This window comes from Erpetoichthys calabaricus, chromosome 5 (genome assembly GCF_900747795.2).
Source record: "Erpetoichthys calabaricus chromosome 5, fErpCal1.3, whole genome shotgun sequence".
In the NCBI taxonomy this organism is placed as follows: Eukaryota; Metazoa; Chordata; class Cladistia; order Polypteriformes; family Polypteridae; genus Erpetoichthys; species Erpetoichthys calabaricus.
The window spans coordinates 1,621,438-1,635,521 of record NC_041398.2 but is presented as its reverse complement, the minus strand read 5'-3'; the positions used below and the strand labels follow the sequence as shown (position 1 = coordinate 1,635,521).

General features: G+C 41.0%; 1 protein-coding gene across 2 annotated transcripts in view; it reads right to left on the bottom strand.

Annotated features, from left to right (window-relative positions):
- LOC114652508 (gastrula zinc finger protein XlCGF26.1-like) overlaps positions 1-14,084 on the bottom strand; it is a 62,737-nt gene that overhangs the window by 43,954 nt on the left and 4,699 nt on the right. For both annotated transcript variants that reach the window (XM_051927872.1, XM_051927871.1), the window contains exon 2: positions 1,964-2,511. In XM_051927872.1, the coding sequence (XP_051783832.1) occupies positions 1,964-2,381 (418 nt within the window). In that variant the 5' untranslated portion in view covers positions 2,382-2,511. The remainder of the gene's footprint in view (positions 1-1,963; positions 2,512-14,084) is intronic.

Below are 14,084 nucleotides of genomic sequence, written 5' to 3'. Positions count from 1 at the left end.
TTCAGTGAATGTGTAGGTAGATGGGAGAAAAGGGATGCAGAGTTTCACTGAGCTGGAACATAAATATAAATCGTTATGAAGTGGACATCAATTAGTTAGAAATTGTAATCAGCCCTCTTATTTGCTTGTTGGGTAGAATGGTGTGAGCCTAGTTTTAGATATAAATAATACTAATTAGGCATAATAAGCATTGAGTGTGAATAGTCACTATACAGTTATGAATTCTGTAACATAAATTATTATCATAATGATTTTTCCCCAAATTAAACAATGGTACAAGGACACGTATTTCACAGATGATTGCAAATCTCAAACACATAAACTGCTCAGTGCCGGTGTCTCGACCACACAGACGCACTCAGAGCGACAGACAGCCGAGAGATCCAAAGAAACTCCTCACCAACAGAACTGCAGAATGCATGAAGAATTTGCCAATAAAGATAAAAACGATATTTGAGTCAGCAGCATCAGAGGTGAATCTTTATCTCTGTGAACCTTAAACCACAAAAGATGCTGGGCCACTGGCTTTCTGGAGGACCAATAAAAGTCGTTGTCCTACCTGTGCCCTCTTTATACGAGTGGGGACAGCGAGGGTCTGTTCAGTACGGCAGCACACGTCGTGGATGACAGGAGGACCAGACAGTCCTCAGAACATGGAAATATGCTTATATTCTTGGATGAGAACCTGAAGCGTTCAACAAAACTTTCTCGTTTTCTTCTTGTCGTAGTAGGCGGCGACAAATATCTAGTTGAACATTTTATTTGATTAGAAATGTGGAGTATGATTAAGACAGGCCTTTTGTTTTGTTCAGCTTGTTTTTGTTCCATTATGTGTGCATTATGTTCTTTGTGTATGCTCTATGCAGTAGCACTTTATAATGGAATGTGAAGTTTATGCATGGCTAAAAATACATTTATCATTATGATGAAAAAGAAAAATGGTATTATTATTGATATCAGCAGATTCTAATAGAATGGGTGATCAATATCAGCTCTAAAGACTGATCAGAACCTTCCTACCCAATAATGTGTCTAAATTTGGGTTTTCTTTTCTTAATTGTAATGTATGTGATGATATTTACATCCTCTAGAACCTAATCTGGACTAAAAATAAACATACACATATATACACTTGTGTTAGGAGGTCACAGTGTTTAGCACAGCTGCTTTATTGTTTAGGTGTCCTGGGGTCAAATTCTGCCCATAGTTGTTCTACACAGGTGCTCTGAATGGTGTTACTGGTTATTCTGGTTATTCCTCTCATCCCCAAAAACATGCAGATGAAGTGGAGTGGTAACTCCAAATTAACCCGATGCAACTGTGGGACAAGGGCCCAAGATCATCACCAAGTGAAGATTTCACACACTGCTAACTTATCCAGACCAGACTGCCCCAGCAAGTTCAGGCTGAGAGCAGAACACAAGATGCTGAAAGAAGACCCTGAGACCCCCCAAATGTCATCAAGGCTTGTACAGGTAGCTCTTGTCACTGTTAACGTCAAAGTGCACGAGATTACCATTACGAAGATGAAGCACATATTAGGTGTGCACTGGCTTGAGCAAATTCACTCTTATTTAGTGCACAAGGGTGAGGATTTCATTCTTACTTATTTCTTTCTTGGACATTTCTACTTTAACTTTCTTTAATAAAATATGACTTTTGATATTCTCATTGAACGTAATGCGCTGTTGGCCTAACATACGTCACAGCTTCAGTCAAAGCTTCATGAAGTTCAAGTCATGTGCTGAACACTTTAGATTTTTCCTTATTCACCCAAGTTTCTCTAATTTATCATTTATGAGGTAACCTATTGTTTGTTATCATGCGCCCAAACAGGTGGTCTTTATCCAAGTTCAATTAATCTTGTTTTGCACTCTCATTTCAATCTTCTAAAAACATCAAAGCACCCACCGTTAGAATTTATAAATGCTCTCTTTCTTTTATATTTAATCACATTACTCACTTATTCCAGCACTCCCAGGTGACTCTTCTCTTTCTCTCCCATTTCCCTCAGTGATTTTCTCTTCAGACTCTGATAACTCTGATTTCAGCTCTACAGAATTCTCCTGCGTAGCCAGTCGTCCCGTATTAGTGGACCAGGGCTGTGAACTGGATGGAGATTCTTCAGCGGTATCTTGCTTGAAAATATCCTCAGTTTCATGCTTTTGAACTTCCAGACCAACAGAGAAATCATTCAGATCCTCAGCTTTAATGGCAGCAGTCACCCCCTTGCACTCCTCCTCCTCTTTAAAAACTGAAATTCTTTCTTCGTGATCCTCCAGCTTCACACTCACTTCACACTCTGGTGTGAGCCACTCACAGTTCTCTTCTTTAATGTCCACTGTCCTTTCATCCACACCATCTTCTTTGGCAGAGGTCATGCTCTGTGGGAAACTTTTCTCTCTCTTCAAGTGTTTGCCCTTCCCTTCTCAGATTCACTTCTCACATGGACAGCCCTGAGCTGGAGGCCATTAGACACCGCAGTGTATGAACAAGTGAAATGGGAAAGCCCTGTAAAAATAAAAGTGTAGAATTAACTTCATAAAGTCAGTAAAAATAATGAGCACACTTCAGGGTCACAGTGTCCTCCCTAATGTTTTGGTCAAAAAAACATTTTTCTCGATATCCTCCTCTGCCTCACAGTTTAAAATTACAAATCCAACAATTCAGATGTGATCAAAGTGCACTGCAGACCTTCATTAAAGGGGATTTGCATACATTTCAGTGCCACCATACAGATATGACAACACTTTATCTACACGGCACCATCATGTTTGGACACAGCAATGGCAGGTCTATTAAAGCCGTCATATTTAGGGCTTTGTTGGATATCCTCGCTGGACTTGAACTGCACATCGGGAGCTTCATTCTGTTAAGTTGTTATATTCCATATCTTATATATGTGCTCCTATTTGTGGGATTATGGGACTGCATCCCGACTGGGTGTAGGACGTTCAGGGTTTGAAGAGAGTGGGTTTGTAGGATGTTACTAGTGACAGGTGTGTTTTATGGGAGAGAAGAATAAAAAGTGTGAGGCTAACATCAAAGGTGTTGTGTTGTTATTTAAGTTTAACATTCGTAGTAGAGGATGGCTGATAATTATAGAATCCTGCCTGCATTTGAAATGAGAAAGGCATATGAGAGCTTGAATAATTAAGATTTAATATAAACACGGGTTACTAAGCTTAGAAATAAAAAACAAGCACTTGGGGTTGGACTGTCGCTTACAGGGACAGCATTGAGATGTCAATTTGATAAGAATGAACAAAGATGAAGGTGCGACTATTCTGATAGAAAGGCTTGATGTCGTGTTTAAAGAAGAAAAAGGATTGTATCTATGAGGATATTCATATTTTACAGAGTTAAAAGGGTAAGTGCAGTTTCTATGGTGGATTATATCATCGATTTGGAGCAGAGATACGCCTGATGGGTAATTCCACGTCAAATCATCACACATTTGGACCTCATCATCACAGATTTTAACAAAACCAAATTTTCAGGAGATGTTCATGAAATTATAAGGTAGCTTTAATAAACAATTGGCCAATTTTAAAATGTACTTTTTATTACTATTCAAATTTTAACATTATAATCACTCATAACGTGATCATTTTTACAAACTACAGAGCTGGAAAAGAGCATTAAAACGACATGAGAACCATTTCTGATCAACTTACATTTAGGTAGAAATAGCCAGTCAAAGTCCTAAACCAGCACAGTGTTCAAACTTTGTCATCTTAAATCTCCTTATGATTGCTGATCCAAGACACATGCAATTTCAGTTCCATGGGTCACTCAGATGATCAAATCAGCAGGCCAAGTCTCGTTAAAATCTGTGACGATGAGGTCCATAAGTGTGATGATGTGACATGGAGTGACCTGCATGTGTAGATATAACATGGCTGTCCTGATGCTGTGTGAGCTTTTAAGCTGCTGGACACGACGTGTTTAGCTACAAACCAAAGGCAGCTGGCATTAACAGCATGGATGGCACTTAGTTTTGCTTCAATAGAATTGGCGCAATGAGAATTTTTGGAGAAAAGTCAAGTCTGGTAACAATGGACATTAATGTCACACATGAAACTGCGTATTCAGAGTCAGTCAGAGACAACACAACAGGTGGCATTCACAACACAGCCAGAATAAGTCGCCATTGCCAGGCAATAATCTGTTAGACAAATATGGTAGGAGATCAAAATGCATTATCGTCAGAGCACTGGGCTAAAGACTGCACACAAATAAATGAACAGGGGCCTCATGTATAACGCCGTGCGTAGAACTCACACTATAACATGCGTAAGCACAAAAGCGGGAATGTGCGTACGCACAGAAAAATCCAGATGCAGGAATCTGTACGTATGCAAACTTTCACGTTCTTCCACTACATAAATCTCGATCAGCGTGAAAAGTAACGCAGGTGCACGCGCCTTCTGTCTGAGGCTAAGGATCTGCGCTGGTATCCCGAAGGTTGCCGGTTCGAATCCCCGTCACTGCCAAAAAGGCCACTGCTCTGCTGGGCCCTTGAGCAAGGCCCTTAACCTGTAATTGCTCCAGGGGCGCTGTACAATGGCTGACCCTGCGCTCTGACCCCAAGGGGTATGCGAAAACTACCAAATTCCTAATACAAGAAATTGTATAAGACGAAATAAAGAACAAAAAAAAAAAAAAAAATTACGCCTCTTTGAATATGCAAATCAATATAAATAGCCTTCTGAGAAAAGACAATGGGAAAAGCACGGGGGAAAATATAAGAATTTCAGCGAATACCAAGTGGAGGCAAAGGAAAAACGTACTATTTGTTGGTTTAAACAGTGGTATAATCAACAAAAGGAAGCTGTTCGAGTGACAGAGTGTCGGAGAAACTCGAAAGCTCAAGTTCAAGTTTCACACAGTGCCCGAAATAAAAAAGAAATCACATATCAAAGTCGCTGTGAAAAGGCGAGTCGTAGCCCACCGTCTGAGTGTCATATGAAAGCTTATTAGGGTACAGACAAAAAAAATAGGCACACAGTGGGAAAAAAGCACGAAATGTCAACTTTAATCTCGAAATTTCCACTTTAATCACGTAGTTTATTTTGCCATTCAAGTAGAACATCATAAACTTCATCTTAAAATCGTTTAATTCACTAGTTTCTCAAATCCCATTGTAACTAAAGTAGGACGTTAAATGCTTTGTTCTGTGTTTGATCTTCTATGTGCTCTGTGTGTGTGAATCACTACGTGCTTCCGTTCTTTCTCTTTCTCCAACAGGACACAGAATCCATTACATTTGTGATATTACAGCTCTCTGAAAAATTAACATACTGAGATGTATACGTGATATCTTTTTCATGATGATAGGAATGAAAGCATGTTATAAAACATGGGAACACGGTGGTGCAGTGCTTGTTCATGTCTCACGCAAGAGGCTTGCTGCGCCATGCGTGACCTTCAATGAAATAATTTATCACAGCAGTCCTGTCTCTTTCAAACGTACTAACCTCCAATTCCTGTCCTTACTTTTCTTTCTCCAAATACCCAATCACCACACAATCAGCTCTGTAATAGACGTGAAGCCATCTGTAAGCTTAGAACGCCGATTATTCAAAACTTTTAAGGAACATTGAAATATCTTCGTAGTACAAGTTTAATTATTCTATCCGTCTATCTTTCCAGTGTCGCGTCAGCGCAAGAATACAACGCAATGCAGGAACAATCCCTGAACTAGCTAGCGCTGCGGCACCGTGTCCTCACATTTTTAATTATTAACAATACAGATTTAAATGAAGTTAAAGTTTTATCTGTATAATAAAATCAACATATGTTGCTGCATTTCATCTTAAAAATGAATACCGTCATCATATGTAAATACGCGCTCTATAAAGTGGCGCATGTTGTGCAATATTATAACTGTAGTGCAAGTTTACAGTGAGGTAATTGTACTTATAAGTACAAACAGTTCTACAAGGAGCACATGATGGACTGATTTAGTGCCTTTCGGGTTCTTGTTGTGAAACTTTTTTCTAAACCACAAAGTCCGTACTGGGAAGTCTCTAAAACGTTTTTGCCGTGGCTCAGGCAGTGTCTGCTTCATGCTGTGTACCAATAATTCTCTTTCCGATCAGCTGCTGCTGTGATTCCCCACTCAGATACAGTGATATGAATACTCCGAGTGGTGCTGTAAGAGTAATATGGAAAGAGATGATCTGCTGTGGCAACCCTTAACTGGAGCAGCTGAAAGAAGAAGAAGATGCAGTGAGAGTTACAACGCTAAAGCAGTTATGGTATTTGGAATACTATGGCTATTCCCTGGACCATTATATTGCTGCAGGTTAATTACAATCAGATGCATTACACTAATAAACAATATGCAGTTAGTTTCAGTGTAGGAATGTGGAGCTAGGAAAGAAAGGGTGACCACACAGGAACAGTAGCACTGCGTTGATGCTGGATGCCGCCAGTCTGCAAATCCGAGCGGAGAAATTGTGTACGCCAAGGTATGAGTTACCGTGGAAATGTGCATGGCTTTATGCCAAGTTTAGGTTTTATACATCGCGATTTGAGCGTGGAAACGTTCGTATGCAACATTTCTGTGCATACGCACCGTTTATACATGAGGCCCCAGGTGATAATAACAGGAGACTGGAAAATACAGAGAAATGTGAAGAATGAAACATGACGTCATTTACAAAGGAATCAAATTCAGACACATTTAGTGTTTTGGTTGAATGTTTAGGATTAGCAGTAATTGATTCTACTTGCGCACTCACGGTCTTTGGAGAGAAATGCTTAGACAACGACATTAGTCAGCCTGACCAGAATGAAGTCAAAAAGCTGAGGAACTCAAACATTTCAAGCAGCAGAGCTTTCATATTTGGAGGTGGCAAAGTTGTGCAATCCCCCAGACGAGTGAAAATTCCTGTGAAGACTGGAGAGACACGATGTGGCACTGAAACAGAAGTGGTGCCAGCTGAAATGCCAATGTGGTTCAGTAAAACATCCTTAAAAAGGGCAGAGACACTTTTAGATAATGAAAATGACAAAGCAGTGATGTTTACTCAGCCAGTGACTCTTGAATTAACCAGCTCTGCTCATTACTGTGTGAACATCTCAGATAAAGAAATAAAAACGATGAGCATTGTGAATGTGAGATTCTAAGAGTCTCAGAAAACAGGAGTACAGGAGAGAAGCAACAGGCTTTGTTAAACCTTTACCTCCAATGTGGACCTCCTTCACTGGACCGATTACACAAACTGATTCATTGCTCAGGAAACAAAGAGGCAGAGTGGGCTTCCTTACTTAAATTGTGGAGAATTGTGAGACTCGCCTGAAATATGGTAAACCCAAACTCAGAGCAGCTGTTGGTTTGCCGCTAGCCTATGAATACAATGAAACTGCGGCTACAGACTGACATGAACAGGAGTACGGGGTCTTCACATCATTGACACATTCACACATTTTAGTGCAGGAAGTTAGTGCTGGGCGGTACACCGGTTCATTCCAAAAACCGTTTTTTATTTATGTTATGATATGGATTTTTCTTATACTGAAACACCAGTTTAAATAGCCTAAACAACATTCAGAATGTGGCGCAGACAGAAACTGTTTAAGGGGGACCTTTTTCCACTGCTGCACCAATAAACACGCACGCAACAGAGTACATGCGTTAGTAGAAGTATTGAGCAGTAAAAATGGACAGAGAACATTCCGAAACAGAAGCTGTAGCAGACGATCAAGTTTAACATGATGACACAGAAGAACTTTTGACGAAAAAAGGTGCCGTGTCTGTTGTCTGAAGGTACTTTGGTTTTAAGAGGTCGGATGTGGACCATTACGTTCCAATGTGTGAATACTGTTTCTATACTACTGGATAATACTGCAAGTTGTACTTGTTTAATTTTATTTTTTGTTCAATACTGTGTAATGTACCTGATTACTGTGTAATAGTGTGACGAAGCCGGTCCCCTACAGACTACCTCTTCCCACATAGCAGTCTGTTGAACCAACACCATCGATAGGTATGACTGAGGTGAGCTGAGAAATCTCATTGAAGCCAGGGAATTGTTGGAAAGTGCTCAAGAGCTTTTGTTAAAAACAGTCAAAAGTAAAACCAAAAGTGTCAATTGTGCAGTGTTCAGAAAAGTACAGTACCCAAATAAAAAGAAAATCCATAAAACCAGTGCAACATGGGAACAAAATCCATAATAAATAAATTAGTTAAAACAGAGTTTAAAATGCAGTCTCTCTCCTCGCCCTTTTGTCTCCAAGGCTCACCCTTCACTGGTGTTGCCGGCGGAGCCTTTGCAGCACAAACTCCTTTCTGCCAACGCCTATCTTGGCTGTCGCCACACTGTGCAGCCAGACCGTCCGAGGTCGGCACACCTCCCGTCTTTCTTCGCGCTCACTCAGTCGCTCCTCAGATCCATTGGGAGGTCTCACATTTTGCTCACGCCAATCTTCATGCTTAGTCAGTGGGGTGAACCAGCCCCTAGATCGCCTCACCCTGTGCTCCCTTATGGAGCCCCAGCTCGTGCTGCCTTCTCCTTCCTGGTGTCTGGATCATCTCCCATGACTGCCTTTTCCCTTCTTTAACCTCCTTGTATTCTATCTTTTCTTTTTTCCTTCCCTCTATCCTGCCAGCCCATAAATATATGTCTCTGTGGGTGCAGCGCCTTATTCACATGCCGCAGTAAGCCGATGAAGCAATAAGAGAACGATTGGGTGCGACTCGCCCCAATCACCTGATCAACTCCCCGCGGTCGTGCAATCGCGCCCACGGAGACGGACACGGCGAACTGGATTTAAAAACGGACCATATTTTTTTTTGAAGCCACGGACCCACTATACCACATATAGCATTATAAATGCAAGTTGTAGTTTTATTATTTATGTATATAACTTAGCTTGAGGCAAGGTCCATATTAATGCCATTTGCCTTAATGACGGTTCAGTTGGTAAAGATGTCATCACCAAGTTGTACCGGTTTTATTTTGGTGAATACTGTGTAATGTACCTGGGCTTGATGTTTTGAAGTAATAATATTAGTACTGGAAGATGCACTATTATAGATAGATTAGATACTTTATTAATCCCAAGGGGAAATTCACATACTCCAGCAGCATATTGATAAAAAAAAACAATATTAAAGAGTGATAAAAATGAAGGTCTTCTTTCTTCTTCTATTTATTCCATAGCTGGCGTTTGGAAAGGAAGTCGACCTCTTAGCCAATACGCTGCTGTTGGTGCCGCTGGATTCCGTGCTCTGTTCACCACACCCTTCCATGCTAGTCAATCGGTTGCAACGGTTCTTGCTTTGATTGTTGTCAGTCGCTGGTTCTTTAGGTCATTCTCTACGTGTTTCAACCATGTTATCTTCGGTGCTTGTTATTGTATCCTCCAATCGGGACATTTTCTCCATAGGAGTTTGTGCGGTAGTCGATTTCCATCCATCCTACAGACGTGGCCGAACCATCTTAAATCGACGTTTTTGAATTTCCTCCGCGATCGATGCCTGTTGATCGCACCTTTCTTTGATTGTCTCGTTTCGGAGGCGGTCGCGGAGTGAGACACGGAGAATCTGTCTCAAGCATCGCATTTGGAAGGCCTCGAGCTTGTTGAGGTCCAGCTTGAGCAATGTCCATGTTTCCGATCCGTAAAGAAAAATTGGAAGGATCAGCGTCCTATATGGGCGTATTTTGGTTTTGATGGTAATATTCGCCCGCTTCCATATGCACCACTTGAGTGAGGCGAATGCTGCTGTTGCCTGGCTGATCCGGCTGTAAACTTTGGCTGCCGACGCTGCTTTCTTCTCCGTGATCAATGATCCCAAGTACTTGAACTTTGGTACCTGCTCGATTAGAGTTCCCTCAAGGTAAACTCTGGCTTCCGATCCGTCTGTTGTAAGTACTTTGGTTTTACCCACGTTGATTCTCAATCTGTATGACTGTGCAATGCGGGAAATGTCATACAAAGTGTCCGTTGCTTCAGTATCTGTGTCGGCGAAAACAGCGCTGTCATCGGTGAACATCAGATTGGTTAAGAAGTTTGTATCGTCGTATCGAACTCCGTGTCGCCCATCGAATGCTTCTCGCATAATCGCGTCGATCACAATGTTGAAAAGAAGCGGCGAGGCGACATCTCCTTGCCGGACTCCAGTTCGAATCGGGAACTCCTCAGACATGTCATTCTGGATACAGACACTGCTGGTTGAGCCATTGTACAATGCTTGAAGAAGATGGATGATTTTCAGCAGCACATGTTCGATCTCTAGGGCTCTCCACAAACTGGTCCAATCGATGCAATTGAAGGCAGATTTGAAATCGATGAAGACGATGACAGTTCGTTTACCGCATCGAATTCTTTCTTCCATTATCTGACGGAGAGCAAATATCTGGTTGATGCATCCTCGATGTGGTCTAAATCCAGCTTGTTTTACCGACTTGTTTGCTCTCGATGTTTAAAAATGAAGGTATAAAGGACAATAACTTTTATTAAATATTATGCAGTTTAATGATGGTAAAATTGTTTAAAAAAAGTCACTTTAACATGTCAGTGGACAGATTATTAACATTAACAGAAAGTGTAGTTGGTTTACAAAAAATATTTACTATTTATTCCTTTTCTAAGACATGTTCAGTGCAATGCAACTTTTGATAAGCACCTCTGGATATTTGACTAAGTCTAAATGCCTCTTTGGATGGTTGACAATATGTTGTCAAAATTAGTTAGTTTAAGTTGTTTGCAAAATTTGTTCAATGAGAAGGTTCTATATTTTGACTGCATCTATCTATCTGTCATGTCAATGTGATTCCTTCTCTTCATTAGTGCCATGAAAATGATCACTTTATGGGGCCATGCAAACCTGGATTAATACATGTGTGCACATTCAAATGTTTTTTTATTCTCAGGACAGTGGAGTAGGTTATTCTTAGCCAGTCTACTGCAGCAATTGCAGTGGAAAATGTGGTTAACTTATGCATGGAAAAAAAAATACCGTTGAATACCGTGAAACCGGTACAATTTTGAAAAATACCGTGATACAGAATTTTGGTCATACCGCCCATCACTACAGGAAGTGTTGAGAAGACAAAGAGACCATCAGAAATTGTGAAACAATTCATTCACTCGTTCTCAGATAAGAGTACATGGAGCTCCTCAGAAACTATTTAGTAATAATGGTGGGGAATCGGAGAGATGGCAGAGAATTTAAACATTGAAACAAAGACCACCGCTGCATACAGTCCCTGGGGTAATGGACTACCTGAGAGACACAATCAGACACTCACAGAAATTATATGGAAACTGATAAAGAATACTGGATGTGACTGGTTAGTGCCAGATTAGCTCCACGGGCCACTAATGGTAAAGAATACCATGCACAATATTTATGGGTACAGCTCAAATCAGCCGGTGTTTGGCCGAAATCCAAATCTTCCTTGTGTTCTCGTGCCTTCTAGGGCGGGTGGTCTGTCCACCACTAGGAGTGTGTCAGTGGAGCACATATTCCAGCGCTGCACACTACAAGAAGAGCATTTACTGAAGCTGAATGTTCAGACCGAATACGGAGAGCACTCCAGCGACAGCTTAATTCTGAAAATGATAAATCTGAGACAAAGTGGATGACAAAAGAGTGGACTGTGCAGAATGGAAGGGACCTGCAGATGTCACTGGACAGGATGGAGTTGTGAAATGTGTCAGACGTTGAGGTGCTCTTGGAAGGGCCTACCATTCTAGACTATGTAAAGGCAACGGTAAAGGTGACAATCGACATATCACCAGCAGTGAGAGAGATGGAGAGAGAGAGATTGATCTAACACTACATCAGATAATGAAGACACTGGAGATGAGAAGGAGACTCTAAACACTTCAGTCCCAGCAGAAGATGTTGATGTTGAACTTGAGCAAACTCACGGGTTAAGATGGAGTCATTGTGTGTGTCTAAAAAAAGGGGCAAACTGTGAGATATGTGGACGGAGATGGTGGCATACAGATAAAGTATTAGATTGGGCTGGCAAAGCAGAACTTGGTATAATTTAGAGTTTACTGATCCTGACAGCATTGCTGACAAAGAAGGGTCTGTTTACACATCAAGTGTGGATAATCTACAAGGTGAACCAGAAACTAATGAACTGCAACTATGGGACTTGTGTGTGGAAATCATGGAGATATCAACTGAGTCAGCAAAGCAGGAAGAGATACTGTAAGCAGCTGGAAAAGAAATGGAGCATTTGAGGAGGTGGATACACAAGATGGATATGCCCTTTAAAAAAAGACTTCAGAGCTGGTCTCGTCCGTTGCGGGAGATGGACGTCTGAAGCTGAGCTCCTTTAGCAGTGGTGTTATTATTTATAATTTTCCCGAGGTATCCTGTGTTTATCCAACCCGAGGGTTCTATTACAGTATATGCAAGCATATATAAACATGGTCGGCAAGAAAGGGGGTCAGAAAGAAATGGAAAAGAAACTTAAAGTTACATCTAAGCCTAGACAGGCAAGTCCAAGTTCAAGTTCAAGGTACGGCCTATCAGAGACTGACCTGGAACAGCCAGGCGATAGTCCAGACTCCTCTGGACCAAGGTCCGCTTAATCGTCTCCAATTGAGATCGAAAATGGGAGTGAATGTGCAAGTGATGCAGGTCACGATAGCTCGCCGATTGGAGAAGATCACTTGAAACTGGAAAAGGCCTTGCAGTCCGCGCTTTCACCTACTCCTCGCGAGCCAGGAACATCAGCTGTAATAGAGGTCACCGCTTCACCTACTGTGCACGAAAGCAGAAATGATCTGTCCGAACTGAAGCTGATGATCGCTGAGCTCAAGCAAGAGATAAAGAATGATAATAAAGAAATAAATAAATATTATGCTCAAGACAAACGGGAAGACAAGCGAGAACACATGGCGGGAGCTGCAACGGGATAATAAAGACACAGAGAAATACATTTACTGTATAATCCCTTTGAGGCGGCCTTTAAATGTATGCTGGAAAAAATTGAGGAGCACATTCAGGAAAATGCGTCTAAACTGAGCACATTTGGCGATCAGCTGGAGGATGTTAAGCAGACATTCACGACTCGAATTGAAACCGAAAATCTACCATCCACCATTGATGGAAAGCAACAGCTGTGAATTCCGAATGCAAAAAACTCAGACAGACTTGCTGCTCTGGAAGATGGATGCAGAAGGAATAAAATTAGAATCGAAGGTTTCCCAGCGAATCGTGAAAGTCCAAACCCAGTGAAATTCATAGCTGAACTATTCTCCAAAATAATTGTAGAGGACTTTAAATCAGACACCGAGAAAGCTGAAGTTTATCGCATACGGGGATTGAACAACTCTAAGCATAGGACTTTTATTGTGCGCTTTGAGAAGTTACAATCTAATTTAAATGTAATGTCACTTCTCAGACAGAAACAAGAGATTATGTTTGAAAATAACCTCATTTGTATTTTCCTTGACTTCTCACCCTCAACAGCTACTAAGTGTGCCTCTTTTTATAATATTAAACAGCACTTACGAAAAGCCGATATCAGATACAGCCTCTTGTATCCTGCCAAACTGAAAGTGGAGATTCAAGGCAAACATTACATATTTACCAGTAGAGAGGAAGCAGATAAAGAGTTAAGAAAGTTGATCCCGATACTTTCCTGAAATAAGACCGTAAGTCGCACCCTGTCATGGCATCGTAAAGAATATATCACCGGCTGTCTGAGCCGCTTGCAATGACACTGGTACTGTAAATATACATCCTGTTCCCTTCTTGATCACCATCTGTTTTTATTTTAATTACAATTTTAAATGTTTATGTATGTATGTGTGGAAGAAATTAAATTAGTAACCCATTTTTTTTTTTTTTTAAACTATTCTAAAGGAGACTGTTTAACTCCATACCCTGGGTTTATTATGTTAACCTTTTAAGAATGTTGAAGATTTTCTTTTCTTTTTTTAATGTTTATAGTATTTAGACTGTATTGGCAATAGATATCTCTATTTTAATTCACAGACACAGCTGTAGGGGGCTTGTTTCGTTTTGGATGTGCTCTGTCTCTAGGTATGTCAGAAGGACTGGGACTTTGTGAAGTGGGGTTCAGCCTCACGTTGGGGGGGAGACC